The following is a 22,083-nucleotide window of genomic DNA, read 5'->3' as shown; positions in this document are numbered from 1 at the left end:
GACGACCTCACAGCCCACCTGGTGTTAAGTGGTTACTGGAGCCCATAGACATCTACAACGTAAATGCGCCACCCACCTTGAGATATAAGTTCTAAGATCTCAGTATAGTTACAACGACTGCTCCACCCTTCAAACCGAAACGCATTACTGCTTCACGGCAGAAATAGGCAGGGCGGTGGTACCTAACAGGGCGGACTCACAAGAGGTCCTACCACCAGTAAGTATGTGTATATGTATGTGTACATATATGTATTCATGTGTATATGAATATATATTTCACTGGATTGGTACACCGCGCGTAGTTCGTTTCCAAATGATTCTTGTCCACCTGATGGTTGTCTGGAAGAGATCGCTCTTAGCGGCAAGACCGCCAAATGTACTTTCTTGTATTTAATGTATCGCACTGTTTATTTGTTTTTGGTGTACAATAAAGAATACTCTCTCTTTCTCTCTCTCTCAGGATTCGGCTGTGTTCTTGACTTCCCATCTACACGGTGAACTGAACCACACGAACGAGGCCGGGCTCACAGCGCTGCACGCGGCCTGCGCGAACGGACTGGCGAGGCTTGCCACCGCGCTGCTCGAGCACGGAGCCCGGCCAAACCTGCAAACCACTTACGGGGAACAAGAGGACACCGTTTATAGGTATGAATAAATGCGCATCTCTCGGTGGTGCAGTAGTCGGCGGGCCAGACTGTCGCGCCGAGGGCCGTAGGTTCGATACCCGCATCTGGCAAAATTTGCTTTTTTTAAATTTTTTTATTGCTGGAGTCCATAGACTTCTACGACGTAAATCCGCCACCTACCTTGAGATATAAGTTCTAAGGTCTCAGTATAGTTATAACGGCTGCCTCATCCTTCAAACCGAAGCGCATTACTGCTTCACGGCAGAAATAAGCAAGGTTGTGGTACCTACCCGTGTGGACTCACAAGAGGTCTACCACCACGAAGATGTGAATTGAAGATTGTGTGATGAATAAGTTTGTTTGCTCTTTGTCTGGGTGATTATTACCTATGTATACAGGAGATCCAAAATTGGAGCCGGATACGTGATTGGTTCCCAGTTATTATTCATAGTTATTACATCTTGATCTGCTCATTCATAAATCAGTTTAAATGTATCTTTTTATTAACAGTTTAGTATCGATTGACTCTAGACCGAATGAACTGCTAAGGTCAATCGTATTGATTGTCGAATCAAACGAAAACCTGCCGTAGCGTATCAAACTTGATGCTAACAAATGAACAAATTGAGTTGGGATAAAATTATAATTGAGTTTTTATTTGAATTATTTAAGTCGAGCAAGTAAACGCGACTAGAAATCCGTAAAGGCCCTACCACGCCCTATCAAATCAGTAATCGCGATAGAGTTTAGAGGAAAATCTAGAAAAGGAAATAAAGGGAATATACAAACATCGACGAATGTAGGAAAGTTTTATCACGAGGATTACCGAAAGACGCATGTTTCTATCTTTTGTATTTCTTTTATTTATTTAAACGTTATCACCGATTTGATGACTAATCTATATCTATACTAATATATAACTCTACAGTGGTTTTTACGGATGTTCCGTTATAACTACTGAACCATGCATCCGATTGAGTTGAAATTTGGTATCCATGTAGAAAATACATGTACTTAATGGATAGGCTAATATTTATATGAGTATTGGACTCCCTAATAATAATGACAATAAATAATAATGATAATTTTAAATGCGCAGCGAAGCGGGCGAGTACGGCTAGTTTTTAACAAGTACGTACTGTAATTCGTATCTGCTTGAGGTCTTGAACGAACTGGGGCCTCTGAACATTTAATGGTATTTGGGGAGGCTTAACGACGGAGGAAAGATCTTCCACCGAGCGGATGATATTTGCTCGGTAGACCGACGGTCCGAATGTTGTTGTTCGGAACTTGTATATATGCGCTTTATCTTGAAAATGTCGTAAGCGAGATTCAGGCATCTGTCAATTATCTTGCGTTGTATGTTGTGGCTACCCGCCACAGGTACATATTTAAAAAACTATCGAACAAGGAAACTCTTATCGAAACAGTGTCTCTTAAATTCGCAGGCAAACGCCCCTGCACCTTGCCGTGCTAAATAACCACGAGGGCGTAGTTCTAGCTATCATAGAACATAAAAAACTAATCGAGAAGGGGGACTATCCTTCTGCAGACCGCAGCAACGTCAGCTTGGTTCCTAATCTCAACTTGAAGAACTCTGAGGGGGACACGCCTCTCAGTCTTGCCCTATCTGAAGGTAAGTGTTTTAGGGAAAATCTATAGGAACAATTTATTTAGCTTCTCTCAAATCGCTTTCACAAAAAAAGTTAATTCTATTTTCATTTTATTAAAAAGGAAGGAGGTTCTCAATTTAAATACTTTTTTGTTCTCTATATCATAATAACTAAACACACTAAATCTTTATACTAACCTTCCTTATAGTTTCATTCAAGAACTGGCATTCATTGGCAGAACTTTTTTTTTTCTTATTTGGTTGGACGAGCTCACGGTCCCGCTGATGTTAAGTAGTCACCGGAGCACATAGACATTTACAACGTAATTGCGTCACCCACCTCGAGATATAAGTTCTAAGTTCTCAAGTATAGTTACAACGGCTGGCCCACCCTTCAAACCGAAACGCACTACTGCTATATACTAATTGTTTGGATTGCAGCTGGGAGAATGTGCATTAGAATCACAAACGTTCTGAAATATTTTGTTGCCAACCCAGGTCACAAGAACCTAGTGGCACCGTTGGTCGAAGGAGGCGCCGACATAAACGTTCGGAACGGTAAAGGCTTCACGCTGCTGCACCAGGCCATCGTCGAGGAGGACTCCCGGACCGCCATCTATTTGTTAGACCACGGCGCAGACATGGACGCGCTGTGAGTTATATATACACTCTCTTTTCGATCGGTCCCTCACTGCTGAGGATCGTGACTACGTCCGATTCCGTCAACCAGCTGTCTCCATCGATCCCATTTTGTAGCTTGGTGGAGTGCGTCGCTAACAGGTACACTCAGTTCCTCCGCTATTTGTTCCGACCATCGTTTAGGACCTCTACCCCTAGGCCTTTTTTCCTCTATTTTACCGGTCGCCACAAGGCGTTATAATTTATACACATCCACTGAAAATACTAATATGTCAACCTACTGTGCGAGTGATATTTACACAACTAATAAAAGTACTAATAAACAAAATCTTTTTCAGATTTTCTCTAAATTAAAAAAAAAACATAGATGTCTAAAACAAACTGCTCTTAACGATAAGACTGACCTGATTTTGGATGTTAATTGTGTTTTGGTCCGGAATAAAGTATTGTTTCTCTCTCTATATAACCTTACTACTAATACTAAATAGTGCACGTGCGTCAATTTGGTTTGGGTAACTATAAGTGTCTATAAAATGAAAAGGTTAATCGATTGGTAATAAAAGAGTATTGTCTTGAGGAATTCCAAAGAGAATCATCTAAAATGGAGTGTGTGGATATATCCTGGACTGAAGTAAGATATCGGGACAAAAGGTATACAAAAGACTCCCGGAACAAGATGTCTTTAGAATTTTGTAAGTGGTGGTAGTGAATGACAGTGGTAGAGAATGCCTTTTGGACGTAGTCTTTGCTTACGTTAGACGACTCGTGGTCGATGTCTGTCATTTTAATATCATTTGTGATTTCGATCGAGATATAAATTTCATTAGAATGATTAATAAATTAGTTACCAGCGAAATTCCTCTCCATCAGGACGGAGGCTGGCGAAACTCCGTTACAACTAGCCATACACTGTCGTCTAGGCCTGGTCGTGGAAGCGTTGTGCGTCAGAGGGGTGGACATGAGTCGCCTCGACGCTAACGGAGTACCTCCACTGTGGGCAGCACTCGACTCCGGACAGGAGGAAGTCGCAAGCGTTAGTAGACTTTATCTAAACAGGAATAACGACGAATTTCGTTTGACAATAAATGGAGTTGTCTATTTCAGATTTTGGTCAGAAACGGTGCTGATGCAGACTGCTGGGGTCCCGGACCGGACGGATGTTTGCAAACGCTTTTACATAAGTAAGTTGAATGTAATTATTTTTTTTTAGTTTATGGCTCGATAATAATATCTAGACCTTTAGGCCATAATATAAAATTAATTTTTGATAGTAATACCAATTTTAAATTACACATACATATACATAGATAAAATGGTATACGTTTTTAGCTTTGGAATTTAGAATAATAGATCAATGTTAACAGATACTAAATAATTTATTTTTTAATTGGATTAACAGCTGAACAAGCTCATCGTCCACCTAATGTTAAGTTGGTGCCGAAACTCATAGACATCACAACGTGAATGCCGACACCAGCCTTGGAACGCGAGGCAGAAGTCTCAATTGTATAAAAGTAAATACGCTGCACGTTCAAAAACTCTGAAATAGTTTTTTTAAGGGATTTTATAATCTGGTATCTAAGACCTTTAGGTCAAGTCTTATTTTAATTTTAATGAAACTTTTTTGAAAAATTATATTAAGAAATAGAATGAAGTTGATTAATATGAAAACATGGCATGAAATGAAAATGAAATGAAATGAGATGAGATGATATGGGATGAAATATAATCTCAGTAAAATGGTGGTCACTTACTGAGACTTTTTCAGTGGACTTTTTGGAGGATCCCGAGAAGTTGCGTTCAGCGGCTTTGTTTCATTTTCCCAAATTTGTGCACTTTCACAGATACTAAACAGTTAATAAACCACCTTTATTACATATTTAAACCCGAAGAAACACTAAATAGACAAAATAAAACAAGTCACACAACTCACTCCTCGCGTTCCCACCATAAAGTCACAGCCCGCTGAGCACCACATATCTTCTTCTTCTTTAGTTTTTGGCTCCGGCACGGTTTGTGCATTAGCCAGCGTCAAGTAATAAGATTTTTATAATTCGCCATTTTAATTATTTACAGTTGATGAATCAAAAAAAACAAAGAAAACTTAATCAATTGTCATAAAATTAATTGTAATAGTAAAATTACAGAGCCATAGATGAAAACAAAGAAGTACTGGCGACGTTCCTGATCCGGTCCGGGTGCGACGTGGAGTCGCCGCGGCGCGCCGGGCCGGCGGGCGAGGGCGCTGACCTCGCCGCCGACAAGCAGACGCCACTACACCTCTGCTGCACCTGGGGACTCACCGAAGTCATACAGGTCACACTTATAATCATTGTAACAAAAACTATCCCCTATATTACTTTTTCCTACCTTTTTTTATTGCTTAGATGACGAACTCACAGCCCACCTGGTGTTAAGTGGTTAGTGGAGCCCATAGACATCTATAAAGTAAATGCGCCACCCACCTTGAGATATAAGTTCTAAGGTCTCAGTATAGTTACAACGGCTGCCGCATCAAACCGAAACGCATCACTGCTTCACGGCAGAAATAGGCAGGGTGGTGGTACCTACCCGTGCGGACTCACAAGAGGTCCTAACACGAACCCTAGCAAGAGCCGTGGTTCACAGAATTACCACCGAATCGAAAACGCGACTCACTGAGAAGATCCGGCGAAACTCAGTGGGCTGTGTCTAGGTTAAGTTACTCACCGAACCCTTCGTCGCAAGCTACGGGTTCGATGAGAACGATGACCTGTACTTGAGCTCCATATGACTCGATTCGGCGGGGCCTTATATGGATGTCGGTCACCCGTGACGAGGTTCCATACTCTGAATCCTTGAATAGGTGTTTTGGGTCTTATTCTATCGAAATCGTTTGTACTCGCTGTTTTTTTAATTATATTTTACAATTTCTAACCATATACAATCCGCCTATTTGACGTCGGCCTAGAATAGCCCAATCCAATGTTTTCTAATGGGTGTCGTAAGAGGCAAAGGACGTTTAAGACTAAGCAGCATTGTCTGAGCATTATACCATGAAGATTTACTGATGAGGATCGCAGTCCAAGCTCCGCAGGTAGATACAATCGTCCTGAGTATTTCGGTCGCGAATGAAGGTAGGTGACGGCTTACTCACGTTGTGTTATTTATAACCCCGGTAATAACTTAACACCGAACGGTGGGTTCATTTACTTATTTACGCAAAAATAAAATAGATTTTCTAATAGATAGCAATGGTAGTTAGATCGAGGAAGTCAGCAACTATGCATATTGATAACTTTCTGTACCGACTGCATCTCCAATTTTTTTGTATATAAAATGACAAACACAATTTATCATGAATGAATTATCTCTTTGTTTGCAGACGCTACTCGAGCACGGAGCCAACATCAACGCAAAGGACTCTGAAGGTAAAACTCCGCTTCACATCGCAATTGAGAACCAACACGCGGCCATCATCTCTCTCCTTCTAACTCAGCCGAACATTGATCTGTCGGCGAGAGACAACAAAGGCGTTTCACCTTTCGCGGCTGCGCTCATCGCGAGGAACAATAAAGCCGCTCAAGCTATACTCGAGAAGAATCCATCTGCCGCTGAGCAGGTACGCAACTAATATCTTGTCTACCGAAGCCATAGTAACTTTTTTAACAGATATTCAATAGAATTAAGTCAGGTTTGGGAGGACGAGTGGGAGGGGTGGGGGTGTCAGACAGCGTGTGTTTGCTGTTTGTCATCGCTTGGAAAACAATGAATAGTCACTATTTCCGTAGGTCGCCCGTTAGTTTTCAGTTATTTCTTGACAATATTTGCAAAAATCACGTCTATTATTTTTGATCGATTCTTGACAAATTGGTGGGGCCCTTGGGGAAAATACGCCGTAGACACTTGGTTTCTATTATGGCGTCCAACGTCTTACATTAGACAGGTATTAGTCTACATATAAACAATGTCATCATCAATCATATGTTCATAGACCTTCTCATTAACGAAAAAATTACAAAAGTACTTTGTCTTGATTGTACAATGCGACGATAGATTGTCCAAGCACATTTCGAATTTCTAGGGTTAATTTGAAATCTAATATCGCCTTTTTGCATTAAAAGTGTCCATTTTCCAAAAATATTCGAAATTGAGTTAATATGCGGAAACATTTGGTATCACCAGTATTTTTCTCATAAATACTGTTAAAAGAGCGTAGTGTAGTTTTTTTAGTTTACTTTAGTATCAACTTTATGTTTTTACTACTATTAACAAAATTATAACATAATTTTATTTTACTTTAAATGACAGATAATGTGATTGGTAAAAAAATAAAATGTTGTAAAGATGATTAATATTAAAAATATTACACGTTAAAGCTTTAAAACACTCTCCTGTAAAATTAGTAAGTTCTGGAATTATACAGTTTTGATGCGAGAAGACGATATGAGATTAATTTTTTTTTTCTACCTAAGCTGATAGCCTTGTGAGGTTATATCAGCGTCGCCTTAACTAGTAGGTGAGCTCACGGGGCTCAAACCTGATGACGTTGCTAAAACGAACCCTAGCAAGAGCCGTGCTTCGCAGAATCTACCACCGGATCGGAAACGCGACCCACTGAGAAAATCCGGCGAGAAACTCAGTGGGCTGTGTCTGAGGGTTAAGAGATTCATACTAAAGAACGTATTCGTTTCAGGTCGACAAGAAAGGTCGCAACTTCTTGCACGTTGCCATTCAAACGTGCGACATGGAAAGCGTGATGTTCCTGCTCTCCGTGGAGGTGGACGTGAACTCGCGCGTGCAGGACGCCACGCTGGCGCCGCCGCTGCACCTCGCCGCCAGCGCGGGGAACGAGGTCCTGCTCAGGAGCCTGCTGTTAGCTGGCGCCCGGCCCAACGACAGGGACGCGCATAAGTAAGCAGCCCGCTGGGTAGTAGTAGTAGCAGTAGTTTAATTTTTCCAAATGGAAAGGCAAAAGTATCACACCATACAGCCAAATCTTTTATATATATATTTTTTTATGAAATATGACTACGCTTGAAAGGCAAACATGACTAAGCGACAATATTTGCTTTATACATAAATGATAGGCAATAACCATATTCGATGCGCAAAAAAATATATTTCTAGGTATTTCAACTTTAAATTAGTCTACTGTAAAGTTCACGCATTGTCGCTTAGTCACGTTTGCCTTTCTAGCGTCGATGATATTATGAAGTGAAATGAAGTTGATTAATATGAAACATGGCATGGCGTGAAATGAAATGAATTGAATTGAGATGATATAATATGGGATATTTTTATTAAAAATGATAATATGGAGTGAAATGAAATGAAGAATTTGAGACATTAATTAACTGGGATTAAATTCAATGAAATGAGATTATATGATATGAGATGGAATATAATCTCAGTAAAATGGTAGTCGTTTACTGAGATTTTTTTCAGTGGACTTTTTGGAGGACCCCGAGAAGTTACGTTCAGCGGCTGTATTTCATTTTCATTCATTGCAAGTCAGACCACATATCATTACGTACGGTGCGTGCGGAGAGTGACCAAGACACCCACGAACCAACTGCAGGTGTTTGTAAGCGCTTGAGATCGAATATCCCCATATTCTGGCCAGTCAATATCTCCAATAAAGACCTCGGACTAAATGTAACCAAACCATGTGACCAAAATGTGTGATTTCAGAAATTGATAAACAATATATAAAATAGCACCTCGTTCAATAAGTAAAAATTTTATAAAAAATATTACGGTCTACGCTGTGTACCCTACTCTGTATGTCAAGTAGACATTGTCAACGGTTGGTTTTACTCTAATTTCGATCTGAGACGCAACAATAAGAGATTGAATTAAATCTTCAATTAGAGTCCGACCTTCAATCTCGAACGAGTTTGAAAAGTGATTATAAATACACTTTCCGTACGTTCTATATTAAGCTTTGATTATTATGAATCTATACTTCTATACTAATATATAAATCTACATTGGTTTTTACGGATGTTCCGTTATAACTACTGAATCATGCATCCGATCGACTTGAAGCTTGGTATCCATGTAGAAAATACATGTACTTAATGGATAGGCTAATATTTATATGAGTGTTGGACTCCCTATACCAGTTGCGGGGGCGTTAATGATAGAATCTTTGTAGGGATGAGAAATAATAATGTTCATTTTAAATGGTCAGCGAACGGGTACAGTAGTGCTTAATTTAGTTTAAACTTTTGAGAACATTTTTTTACATAATATATTAATATTTTCAAAACCAATTTTATACGTTTAAACACCCAAAGTAAAGTCATATTTATGAAATCTAACTTTGTAGGTACATTTATATACCTAAAAGCTTACCTTGTTTTGAGGGTAGGAAAGCATCAAACTAAAGACTCATGTTCATAGACGCACGGCGCTGCACGTGGCGGCGGCGGCGGGACACGCCAGCATCGTGTCGGCCCTCGTGAGCGGCGGCGCGGAGTACGGCGCGGTGGACGCGGCCGGAGACAACGCGCTGCACGTGGCCGCGCGCGAGGGACACGTGGCGGCCGCGCGGGCGCTGCTCGCCGAATGCGACATCGACGCCGCCGCCACCAACCTCAAAGGTCTCGCACACGGCCGCGCATGCGCAGTGGGCTTCGTGCCAGTTTTTTTAACTTTACCATACTGAACAGTCGAAGGTCACTTGAACGGTCGAAGGATCTTTTGAACGGACGTTTGTTCTATTGTCGTCTTATATGAGAAATATGAATTCGTTCTTTTTCGTCTTTTTGTCATTCTTTAAGGACGTTAAAAATGTACTGCCTGCCGCTGGTCACGTACGCCCTCGTTCCATTTCTTTTCGAATTCTTGTCAAATCAATGTCTTGGTCTGTGTCTATGTCTAGTCTTTGTAGGTCTTATGTCCTGTCAAAAAGGTTGCACGCCACGACACATACCTAATCCTGTGTGCTTAGTGCGAGTTTTTTAACGTTCTCGATAGCGTAAAAGTTACCTCATATTTGTATGGAATGCGATCGTTTGCGTGCGTTTGCCGCTAGGGGCGCTGTTCCAACTGCATACAAAATTGGGTAAACTTTTACGCTATCGAGAACGTTAAGAAACTCGCACTAAGCACACTGTAGACTGTAGACCGAATGATAAACAGTCGACGTCACCCAAAACACGTCATTACGGATCCTCCCGATCCTTTAACGGTGCTTTTAGGTGTCACAAGTACCATTTGTCACAAGCACCATTGTCATCCATTATACACAGCCCACTGAGTTTCTCGCCGGATCTTCTCAGTGAGTCGCCTTTCCGATCCGGTGGTAGGTTTTGCGAAGCACTGCTCTTGGTAGGGTCAGTGCTAGCATCACTCCGGTTTGAGCCCCGTGAGCTCACATACTAGTTAAGGTTACGCTGAAATAGGCTCTTAAGGCAATCAGCTTAGGTAGGACAATAAAAAAAAAACTTTTCGATCGCGTACAAGTTAACTCAAATATCTATGGAGTTGGAACAGCGCCCCCAGCGGCAAACAAAGGGAAGCACACAGTAGTCGTTTGCAGCGGGTCTATTGTTACGTGCGAGTTATACGCGTAGTGCCGACTGCGCAGACGCTAAAAACTCGGCGTAAATATTAAAATTGACGGTTGGCATCACTGGGACAATTTTTTTCTTTAAAAGGCAATGTGTTCATACGTGACCTACTTAAAGAGGTTAATGACTTTCTACTACATTACGTCCTCCGATCTGTAATGACATCCGTAATCGACCTTAGTGGATACTATTTTTTATTGCTACTTACATTGGAATATTGAAATTTTCATCCATAAATTTTAATAGAAATAAGATAGTGAAAGATTATTGATTTTTTTTTCTTTTCCAGGAAGGAATCCATTACACGAACTTTGCTGGTGCAAAAAGGATAACGCGGCAACGATATGCGAGATATTCTTAGAGTTCATGCCTGACTATCCTATCAATAGAACCGATTTACAGGTACGTAGTCAGTGCTACATACTAGTTTAGCCTTAAAGCAACTTTGTAACGACACTTTTTGCTATAGTATCGGAATAAAAAAAAGCATTTAGAAATATAATTAGAATACAAGAAAAGTTATCGAGAAACAGTTTTCCTGAAATAATATTTTTTTTATGTATTTAAAACCGTTTTTATAAACAACTAGCTGTACCCGCCCGTTTCGCTAGGCATTTAAAATTAACATTATTACATATTAAGCGATAAGTATTATAATTTATTATTATATTATCATTAGCGCCCCCACAACGATTCTCATCATTAACACCCCTGCATCTGGTGTAGGGACTCCAACACTCATATAAATATTAGCCTATCCATTAAGTAACCGGACGGGTATATCTAGTAATTTAATTATTCGTGATGCAGGGCAATTCACCTCTACTCCTCGCTTATATGAACGGTCAAGGTGCGATGTGCCGCGTCCTCGTCAAGGCCGGCGCTTGTCTCGCCCAGGAGAACAAGGAGGGGATATCCATATTCAACTATCAGGTTAATCATAACTCACTAATATATCGGTTCGGGTGGAGGTTGATACATAAAGAGATTGCGTGTGTGATTGTGTGAAGGATGAATTTTCGCCTGTGTTATATCACGTTACGTATTAGAGAAATAGATATTATAGAATTCGTCGTGGCCTAAAGAATAAGACGTCCGGTGCATTTGTATCGAGCGATGCAATGGTGTTCGAATCCCGCTGGACCGGAAAACACCGTGAAGGGGAGCTCATTCCATAGTCGGATGGTACGTGGCAAAAAATATCTCTGGAAACGCACTGTGGATGACCGCAGTGGCTCCAGGTAGTATGAGTGAACTCGACTCCGATGGCGGGCGGTGCGATCGTAAAAACGAGCCCTATGATATGTCCTTCTTCAAACGAGGCTTGTGGAGAGTAATAAGCGGTAGGCAGCGGCCTGGCTATGCCCCTGGCATTGCTGAAGTCCATGGGCGACGGTAACCACCGACCATCCGTATATAGGTGGACCGTATGCTCGTCGGCCTATAAGGGCAATAAAAAATATTATGTAGTTTTTTGAGTGATTGACGTATTGAGGGAGTTTTGTTACTGGTGGTAGGACCTCTTCTGAGTCCGCGCGGGTGCGTACCGCCCTGCCTATTTCTGCCGTCAAGCAGTAATGCGTTTCGGTTTGAAGGGAGGGGCAGCCTTTGTAACTATACTTGAGATCTTAGAACTTATATCTCAAGGTGGGTGGCGCATTTATGTTGTGGATATCTATGGGCTCCAGTAACCACTTAACACCAGGTGGGCGGTGAGCTCGTCCACCCATCTAAGCGATAAAAAAAATAAAAAAGAGCAAAGTAATTTTATAAAGCGGCTATCGATTTTAATTAGCGTGCAATCATTAACAGGTAGCAACAAAGCAGCTGCTGCACCGGCTACTGGACTCGCTCCCCAACGAGGCGCCGTGGGCCGACAGCGAGCTGTGCCAGGAGTGCGGGACCAAGTTCACTATAACTATGAGGAAACATCACTGGTAAACTTCTCTTTGAATTACTTTATAATACATTCTCTTCTTTTTTTAGTATTGAAGGATTACTGGTGGTCCGGGGAGGCCTTTCCAGTTTCACCAGGATAGGTGGGCGAGCAAAGGCTCAGTCAAGAGGGGTGAGATTTGTTAACAGCTGCCCGAGCGCCTAGCGAGACCTAACAATTTAAGAGCAGCTGCTTCGCGAATGAATCTACTACCGGATAAGAATCCGCTGAGAAGATCCGACGAGAAACTCAGCGAGCTGATACATGGGTTACGTTACCGGGGTCCCTAAGCCTGCTCCTGGTGTTAGAGCTGAAGATTCATTCCTTTGTCAACGTAGGCTGTGAGCTCACGACCCTTCCAATGTTAAATAAGCAATAAAGCCCGGTGTAACTACTATGATCAAGTTTAGGCTTTAGAAGAATTTACCAAATTTACTAATTAAATACGTATCCAACTCGAACAATGTCCGACGTTTAGGTATTTATTTTACTAGTTACCTAGCACGTGTTGTGAACTGTCTCTCGTGCGCTTTTCTATGAAGGGCCGAACAGCCATAAATTCAAACTTCAATTTCATGTCTCAACGTTGACCTACATGTTAAGACGAAGCTAAAATAGCCTCTCAGGGCTATTTTACTGGTGGTAGGACCTCTTGTGAGTCCGCACGGGTAGGTACCACCACCCCGCCTATTTCTGCCGCGAAACAGTAATGCGTTTCGGTTTAAAGGGTGGGGCAGCCGTTGTAACTATACTGAGACCTTAGAACTTATCTCAAGGTGGGTGGCGCATTTACGTCGTATATGTCTATGGGCTCTAGTAACCACTTAACACCAGGTGGGCTGTGAGCTCGTCCACCCATCTAAGCAGGAAAAAAAAAACAGCATGGGTAGAAAAAAAAAGGATACATACTTAAATTTATTTTCAGTCGACATTGCGGCAGGCAACTCTGCAGGAAATGTTCGAATCAAGACATTCCAATAGTAAAGTTCGGAATGAACAATCCGCAGCGAGTCTGCGAGATCTGCTTCAACGTTCTGCAGGTCGGGGCCAGTTAGGGGGCGCGGCCGGACCACACGATGTGATATTTGCTTTTGATACGATTTTTGTGATAACACGTTGAAGAATTCGTTTTTAACGTTAGCCGTATACGTCTCTTCCAATTCTCTGAGGTCCCGATTTTTTTGGTCTCCGTCAATTATTAGGTAGGTTTTATAAGTTTTGTTCGTCCTTACAGTAAGTATTTTATGTTAAACGTAATAATATATAAAGGTCATTATTATATGAAGAGAGTATATGGCTAAGTTGTGAAAACTATATTTATCAACATTTCCAAGGTAAATAGTAACTAAACTACTATTTGCTTAAATTTTGTTATTTTAGCTTTTGAATAGATTTTTAAATGTTATGAACGTAAAATAAACGAGGCTGATAGTAAACTGCAGACCAAACAACCTTTGAAAAATATTATTAATTAAATGTCAACGATTATAATAATTTGCGGAATTTTATTTTAAGAAATCACACCCATGTATGTATGTGTTTATAATTTTAGTATTCCTAATACTGATAGTTATAGTCTATTGACTAGTTTTACTTGATTTGAAGTCACAATTTTAAACTTTGAAATTAATTTAAAAATTATACTCGTAACTAAACGTCCATTAGATTTACGGCTGAGTGTAACGTAGTGCCTCGAATTATTTCATTATAAAAATACACCAGTCTGAAATCGCTTCATATTGAAACTTCCGTATAAAAAGACATTACTATAATATTTTTGTTTTTACTTTTACTTGTTACTTTTCTTAATATTACGATGGATACTTTTTAGTTCTTGGAGTAAATTCAGTCGATCATAGAATTTAATTCAAATTCTCAAAGATTTTAAATGTAAAACAAAAAAAAAAACTAGTTGGCTATGAGAGCTTCTGACTTAGGTTCTTATGTTCGATAGAAGGTAAAGTGCAATTTCTTTTCAGATCTACTGTGTTTTGTGATATTCCAAAGCTTTTAAATTCTATGAAGCTCTTTATAATATATTTTTCTTTGAAAATTTTATATAATATTGCTAATATAAAACATTGTAATCACATTTATTTTGTTTTAATTAAATCTTTAAAGATCACATGACCCTGTAATAATTGAAATATCCTACCCCAACATTATGCTTATGGAAATAAAATAGCTAACTTTTTCCATAGTAGGTACCTACATTTGTGTTTGTTGGTTTATGTGGATATGGAACCTAAAATATTACGAGATCCTCCCAGAAGCAACTTAGGTTAAAAAAAAATTAATTACTCTTGATCTACTGCAGATCACCAGATGAAGCCACTCCTTGGTATGGCGCAGCAACTATTATGAAAATAATTGTGGGGACATCATTGTTTGTATTGTCGTTGTTTCGTTCTCACGCATTTTACCCGTCCGCAAAAATTTGGAATGGCCCTTCAAGGTACCAGCGAATACAAGCTTAGTGAGTCAGTAGCTATGACTACAATATGTAAGCATCTTGAAGTCGTCGCGGTCTAAAGGATAAGAAGCCCGAAGCATTTGTGTCGAGCGATGTAACGGTGTTCGAATCCAGGAGGCGGGATTCGTACTTAACGAATGTTCACGATTGACTTCCTCGGTGAAGGAATAACATCGTGTAATAAAAATAAAACGTACAAAATTTTAATTTTCACATACTGGTGGTAGGACGTCTTGTGAGTCCGCATGGGTAGATATCACCATACTGCCTATTTCTGCCGTGCAGTACTAATGCAAGGGTGGGGCACTCGTAATGTAAAAAAAGAAGACCTTAGAACTCTTGTTTCAAGGTAGGTGGCGGCATTTACGTTCTAAATGTCTATGGGCTCAGTTAACCACTTAACATCAGGTGGGCCGTGAGCTCGTTCATCCACCTAAGCAATAGATAATGTTTTGAGAACCATTTTTAGTATTTAAGTATTAGATATATGTGACCTGATATTTTAAAATTTGCAAATTTACTTGCATTATATTTACCTAGTTTCAGATACCATAGGTAGTTAGTTCTGTCTTTGTTTCAATCTGACAACGATTGAAACCCATTAATAAATTACCATGTCTATTATCAAACCTAACTAGAATTGTCCCAACTTAAGAGTACAAAATATTTACAATTTCAATACCTTTACCAGACGACCACAACATGGTGTCATAAATTGCAAATATGAAAATTAAATAAATACATAAAATAAAAGAATAAGAAAGACTAGTGACAGGTAATTATTTGTATTTACAAATTAACAGTAACAACATTGGTGATTCTCACATTTTGTACATAAATAAATTTACTAAAACTACAGGCCCATTAAAATTACAGATGCGGCTTCTATGATCTTGAAATTAGGATTTAAATTTTCAATTCATTACTTTAGCCTCTTAAACAAGTCCTTGGTGACGCATTTGTCAAGAACATGGACATAGTCAATGAGTTCTTCTTCACAGGTTTCTGCAGTTTTAGATCTGGAGTTTACACGATCATTGCACTCTTGATATTTAGCCCACATGTTTTGGGCATCAGGCTTTTGGGAACACTCTTCCTAAAATACAAAAATATTATAATTAATGAAAATTCCAAACTCTCCCTTTATTCTTCTAACAACTCAAAGTAATTACATTATAAAAGAATATTAGTATTAACTACCTTAACTAGATGGTGTCAAATATCTATTATAAATTAGAAGTCTGTATTTTACATTGCTTTACTAATAAACAGCTACTTGCAACTTCTGAGCAATGTCTCACTTCTCAAGAGAAATAATATGTAAGTACAATACACTAGTAGTAAATATAGTGAATGGAAAATTAAATGCATACATACATATGCCATACAGCTGTGCCAAATCTATTGCTTTTGGACATGAATCTATCTGAACCACTATACCAAGGTGCAAACACAGGTGCAAATCTGCACAAGTGGTTGATTAAATTTTACATTTTTTTTTCTTTTCAATACAACCAAAACCTCATTTATAAACACAATGACTGGCATATAGGTCACCGGTGCCCTACATGATGGCCTGAAGTAATTATGTTGACTTTTCTCTTCGATCTTCTTGGCAAAGTGCCAGAATATCTAGTACTCTAGAAAAGATGAATCCAAACATGCTGAAAATTAATCTGATTGTAAAAGACCTAAGAGATCTAAAAGCCTAAAACACACATTAACAAACAAAATAAGGCAGAGTTGGGTAATCCAGGTGAGTAGTAACAAAAATCTACATTACTTCAGTATATAACAGGGCACCGACCAGTGACCTACACAATGTCAATTCTGTTAAAATTAAATAATAATTGTAATTCAACATTATTTACTAACTTATTTTTTGTCATCCATTCACAATATGAAATGGAACATAAATGAATTAAAGAATAAATGTTAGAGTTCTTGTTACAAACTCTTTTCTTGTAAAACTTCTGCTGTTCATTTCCCACTATTTCTTTTGCACAACAAAAATGGATCCTAGAAGTTCCATAGTAAAATATTATTATATAAATGTTAATTACAAATTAGCCAAATTTCTTTTTTAGATTCTCCCCTTCTCCATATTATGACATAAAGGTTACATGTGAATTTTTTCTACTGGCTATAAAGAGTTTGTGTCTGTATAAACTCAACTTGAATTTGAAAGTCGTAAGTTTTTTAAATATTAGATTGTAACGGCACCAATAGGGAAATTTTACATAGGTAGCTTTGCTGTTGTATAAACTAGAAGTGAATATTTTAAGTGTGTTTTCACTATTGTAATGATGTAAATAATTAAATAATATATTTTTATGACCAATAATTTTCTACGGCAGTAAAAAATTAAATAAAATTAACAAGTTTAATCAATAATTGAAATGAAACACGAGGAACTATGAATTAAATTTTTTTTTAACCTACTTCTCTTAATTTCATTCTCATTCATATTATATTAGGTTTCTATATGCTCCTAATTGAAGATTTAAATTTTAAGACTTCTAGAAATGAAGCAACTGTTAATAAACTTTATTGAAATGTCAATTTCAAAATGCTTTCTCTCAACTAGAGTTTAATGGTCAATTGAGTCCGAAGGAATGTAGTTTTTTTTTTATATTGAACATTCTATCTTTCCACTACCTTCAAGTCATTAAGCAAGTTTACAAGATCTATCTTTAGCGACAGTTCTCTCACCTTGTTAGGATTGAACAAAATAATTGTAATTTTTTGTGATATGGTTTTGTGGTAATGTTGTTAAGCAGATTGTTGTGTGCTTATTTGTTCAATTTTCTAGTGATAGATTCACCTAGATAGATTACCATTAAGGAGGTAAATAAATACAAATGTGTAATTCATTTTTATTTTGATTACTTATATAATCTTTTTATTTGCCTAACTTATTTTTCGTCTATTTCCCTTACAGACATAGGTCTTTTGACAGAACTAGATGTAACCTCAAAACAAACATTTTCTGCGATAGATTCAGTATTTTATAAGGGCCTTGAAAGTATAAGAATTTGTTCTCCTACCCTAAGAGACTGCTGCGGATCCACCAACTCCTCCTCCTCTGTTTCCTCTGCCTTAACCACGGGAACGAATTTGTCAGACATTTTGTCTAAAAAGAAACACTATATTATACTCTCTTATATTATTTTTCAGTAAGCGATACTTGATTTATACAGCTTGTTCTTTTTTTTTATATTTTTTGAGTAAAATAAGAATATTACCCTTAACGATGACGCAACAGCCGCGATTTTTTTAAAAGGTCTTGATCAAATATTAAGTGTATAATCTGTGGCATAGATTATACACTTATTATATATCTGTGGTCTTGATCATAGATTATACTCTTGATTCTTGTCTTTTAAGCTTCGATCAACAATAGTAACTAGATAAAGGGACACGTACAAAATCGAAGCAAAAACTGTCCGCGTGAATATACACATACATAGCTACGTTGGTTTACAACAAACGGAGAAAAAAGTTTTAAAACAGTTTTAAGTTCAAACTAATTACAACTATGCCACCTAGTAATAAAGTTCTAAATCTCCAAAACATTATCTAATACTTACGATCATTCGTCACAAAGCAATAAATTACTCCTGTCACTTACAAACGAAAAGGCATATGTTAAACAACCTTTAATGTTAACTGAACCTTATGGTCCAACAAATAAAGTAATTTTTCCCGTTATAGCTTTGAGAACTAACATCGTTTTGTTTTATTTATTTTTGCTTGAAATTTCAATTTCTATTTACTACAGGAGGTAACGGAGTCGCGTTGAACACTAAAATAATTTGTTATATGAATTATTAATTCTGAATTAATAATGAAATATTATTTAATATATTATATGGATGGACGAGCTCACAGCCCACCTGGTGTTAAGTGGTTACTGGAGCCCATAGACATCTACAACGTAAATGCGCCACCCACCTCGAGATATAAGTTCTAAGGTCTCAGTATAGTTACAACGGCTACCTCACCCTTCGAACCGAAACGCATTACTGCTTCACGGCGGAAATAGGCGGGGTGGTGGTACCTACCCGTGGACTCCCAAGAGGTCCTATCACCAGTGAAAAAGGTGTTTAGTTGTTTACTTTTTATGTTTTGAGGATTTATGTTTGTTGGTATCTATACATTACTTATTATTTTATTAGCGTTACGTTTTGTGTAATAGATATTTTTATAGTATATTTTTATGTTTTCGCGACTAGTACATATGATAAAACAACGTTTAAACGGTTTTAAGCGCGATATTTTTATTACAATGCTTCGGCCACGTTTCAGTAGCCGTGAACACGGAAGGCAAAGATGTCCAGTGTCAATGGGTGGAGTTCTTAGCTGGCTTATAAAAGTAATCTCTTCTTTCTCTGGCGACAATCGAGATCCATTCTGCACACGTGATTGCTAGGAAAGCTAAAATAAAAAAGGAAAGCTAAGTATCCAATGAGAATCCAACAAACAGACACAAAAGCAGAATTAACCAATTTTAACTAACCAATTTTGAAGTACTGCTGACAAATTTTTAAAAATTATTACAACACAAATCTACTCCATGCATTTACTTTTCTGTTAAACAAAAATTTTGTCCAAGTGTTGGCGAGCCTTGGCCAACATTTGTAGCGGTGGTTAAAAATCGGTAATTTTGTTTAAAATTTAATATTATTTATTAATTTAAAGCTTAAAATAAAACGTATACTTCATGTACTTACCGAAAGTAAGATACTCCGGCCGTTAAATTGCTTTTTCGGGCATTTTTTGCAATTTTTGAATACACACTGCGGCATTGTGAGACGGGTTGACATTGGCTGTGTCTGGAGTGAACTAAACAAAATAAGAGCTCACATTTCAAGTGCGCTGTTATTTAACGAGACGGATTTTTGCGCCGACCCGAAATCTAGTTACTATTGTTGATCGAAGCTTTTAAGCCATAGTTTTTACATTAGTAGACGAAAGGATCACACCATACAAACTTATTATTTATATGTTCTGATAATTGAAAAATAGACGAGAAAAATGTTATCCATTTAATGCTATGACTAATTGACTATATGGTGACTATATAGTAAAATTGTGGGTATTTACTGAGGCTTTAATATACTTTTTGAAACAACCAAAACAAGTGATGAAACGATACAAACAATGTCCCCTTTGATTCATGCTAAATTGTTAATAGGTATTGATAAAATGATTAGTTGCTGCTCCGTGGGAGTTGCATACAGTGTGTCTTTTCAATTTGAGTATAATTTTCTTGACTTGATTTAAATAAATAAAATTTTTTTTTCAAGGATTTTGCAAAGTATTTTTTATTTATTTTACTATAAACTTTATTTTAAGTTTATGCTTTTTGTTTTCATGTATCATGTGTAAAAAAATTACGACTATATAATTACGACATAGATTTAATTTTTGGGAGGCTTATGTTTCGCTAAAGTAGCTTTTGAAGGTTTAGGCCGTTTTCCAATTACAGCAGAAGAGCGCATTATGCGGCATAATGCTCATCTAAGCTTCAGCATAATTCGGCATTGTGCGTCACTGAGTCGCATTATGCTCTGTAATTAACCATTACTTAATGGTAGTTTTCCTCCCATTCCGACAGGAGCCCTCTTCTTCGATATAGCGAAGGCGTTCGACAAAGTCTGGCACAACGGTTTGATAGATACAAACTGTATAACATGGGAGTGCCAGACAGACTCGTGCTCATCATACGAGACTACTTGTCGAACCGTTCGTTCCGATATCGAGCCGAGGGAACGCGTTCCCGGCCCCGTCACGTCACAGCCGGAGTCCCGCAAGGCTCCGCCCTCTCCCCGTTACTATTTAGTTTGTATATCAATGATATACCCCGGTCTCCGGAGACCCATCTGGCGCTCTTCGCCGATGACACCGCCATCTACTACTCGTGTAGGAAGAAGGCGTTGTTTCATCGACGACTTCAGACCGCAGCTACCACCATGGGACAGTGGTTCCGGAAGTGGCGCATCGACATCAACCCCACGAAAAGCACAGCGGTGCTCTTCAAAAGGGGTCGCCCTCCGAACACCACGCTGAGCATCCCTCTCCCGACTAGGCGCGTCAACACCTCCGCCTCCGCAATTCGCCCAATCACGATGTTCGACCAGCCCATACCGTGGGCCCCGAAGGTCAAATATTTAGGCGTCACCCTCGACAGTAGGATGACATTCCGCCCGCACATCAAGACGGTACGCAACCGTGCCGCCTTGATTCTAGGACGTCTCTACCCGATGATATGTAGGCGAAGTAAAATGTCCCTTAGAAATAAGGTGACACTCTACAAAACTTGCATACGCCCCGTCATGACCTATGCAAGTGTAGTGTTCGCTCACGCAGCCCGCACTCACTTAAAATCCTTCCAAATCATTCAATCCCGTTTTTGCAGGATAGCCGTCGGAGCCCCGTGGTTCGTCAGGAACGTCGACCTCCACGACGACCTGGACTTAGAGTCCACCAGTAAGTATATGCAGTCGGCGTCGATGCGCCACTTCGATAAAGCGGCACGACACGAGAACCCTCTCATCGTGTCGACGTCGCCCGAAACACGTCATCTCGGATCCTCCCGATCCATTAACGATGCTTTTAGGTACTTCAAGCACCGGTCACCGTTCTCGTCGAACCCGTCTCTTGCGACGAAGGGCTCGACGAGTAAATTAACTCTCAGACACAGCCCACTGAGTTTCTCGCCGGATCTTCTGAGTGGGTCGCGTTTCCGATCCGGTGGTAGATTCTGCGAAGCACGGCTCTTGCTAGGGTTCGTGTTAGCATCGTCGTCAGGTTTGAGCCCCGTGAGCTCACCTACAAAAGTTAGGGTTAAGCTGAAATAGCCTCTCAAGGCTCTCAGCTTAGGTAGGATAAAAAAAAAAATGGTAGTTTTCCAATTAACATTATACCGTATAATGCGTTTTTGTGCTGTAATTGGAAAACGGCCTTATGTGGGCGAGATTTGATGTCCACGGGCTCCAGTAACCACAGGTGGGTCGTAAGCTCTTTCTCCCCTCTACAAAACCAAAATAAAAAAGACAGGAAATCTACAAACAACGATCATGTTGCAAATCTGTTCCGTGACTCGTAACAAGCATTATTTGTATTTCTGAGGGAAGTCACATCCTTCCCTTGTTTGAATCGCTGTCTGTATTTGTTTTTCTTAATCACGAGGTTTTCTCAATTAAAACTTTTGTGACAGCAGCGCCATCTAAGCT

General features: G+C 39.1%; 3 protein-coding genes across 4 annotated transcripts in view; 1 reads left to right on the top strand and 2 right to left on the bottom strand.

Annotated features, from left to right (window-relative positions):
• The window catches only part of LOC101736939 (rabankyrin-5), a 63,834-nt gene extending 49,370 nt beyond the window's left edge, over positions 1 to 14,464 (top strand). The window contains exons 9-21 of one of the 2 annotated variants that reach the window (XM_038016451.2): positions 461 to 645; positions 2,075 to 2,262; positions 2,680 to 2,890; positions 3,748 to 3,910; positions 3,982 to 4,058; positions 5,025 to 5,193; positions 6,242 to 6,478; positions 7,553 to 7,770; positions 9,265 to 9,464; positions 10,726 to 10,838; positions 11,247 to 11,369; positions 12,249 to 12,373; positions 13,298 to 14,464. In XM_038016451.2, the coding sequence (XP_037872379.1) occupies positions 461 to 645; positions 2,075 to 2,262; positions 2,680 to 2,890; positions 3,748 to 3,910; positions 3,982 to 4,058; positions 5,025 to 5,193; positions 6,242 to 6,478; positions 7,553 to 7,770; positions 9,265 to 9,464; positions 10,726 to 10,838; positions 11,247 to 11,369; positions 12,249 to 12,373; positions 13,298 to 13,427 (2,139 nt within the window). In that variant the 3' untranslated portion in view covers positions 13,428 to 14,464. The remainder of the gene's footprint in view (positions 1 to 460; positions 646 to 2,074; positions 2,263 to 2,679; positions 2,891 to 3,747; positions 3,911 to 3,981; positions 4,059 to 5,024; positions 5,194 to 6,241; positions 6,479 to 7,552; positions 7,771 to 9,264; positions 9,465 to 10,725; positions 10,839 to 11,246; positions 11,370 to 12,248; positions 12,374 to 13,297) is intronic. The other variant, XM_038016452.2, reaches the window with a different exon arrangement.
• LOC101739744 (citron rho-interacting kinase) overlaps positions 1 to 22,083 on the bottom strand; it is a 160,089-nt gene that overhangs the window by 74,740 nt on the left and 63,266 nt on the right. The gene's annotated exons all lie outside the window — the stretch shown is intronic.
• Positions 15,615 to 18,213, bottom strand: LOC101736448 (cytochrome b-c1 complex subunit 6, mitochondrial). Its single transcript, XM_004928827.5, has 3 exons — positions 18,091 to 18,213; positions 17,893 to 17,978; positions 15,615 to 15,941 (listed from the first exon to the last, which is right to left on the bottom strand). The coding sequence occupies exons 2-3, from the start codon at positions 17,971 to 17,973 to the stop codon at positions 15,768 to 15,770; spliced, it is 255 nt and encodes an 84-aa protein (XP_004928884.1). The 5' UTR covers positions 17,974 to 17,978; positions 18,091 to 18,213; the 3' UTR covers positions 15,615 to 15,767.

Source organism: Bombyx mori, chromosome 16 (assembly GCF_030269925.1).
Source record: "Bombyx mori chromosome 16, ASM3026992v2".
NCBI lineage: Eukaryota > Metazoa > Arthropoda > Insecta > Lepidoptera > Bombycidae > Bombyx > Bombyx mori.
The sequence above is the reverse complement of the archived record's forward strand: the minus strand, read 5'-3'. Positions and strand labels throughout refer to the sequence as shown.

Excerpts from the sequence above, each read along its gene's own strand:
- LOC101736448 (XM_004928827.5), bottom strand. The coding sequence starts at position 17,973 with ATGTCTGACAAATTCGTTCCCGTGGTTAAGGCAGAGGAAACAGAGGAG. Across the intron at positions 15,942-17,892 it reads ATCCGCAGCAGTCTCTTAGG|GAAGAGTGTTCCCAAAAGCC; the intron begins GTAGGAGAACAA and ends TTTGTATTTTAG.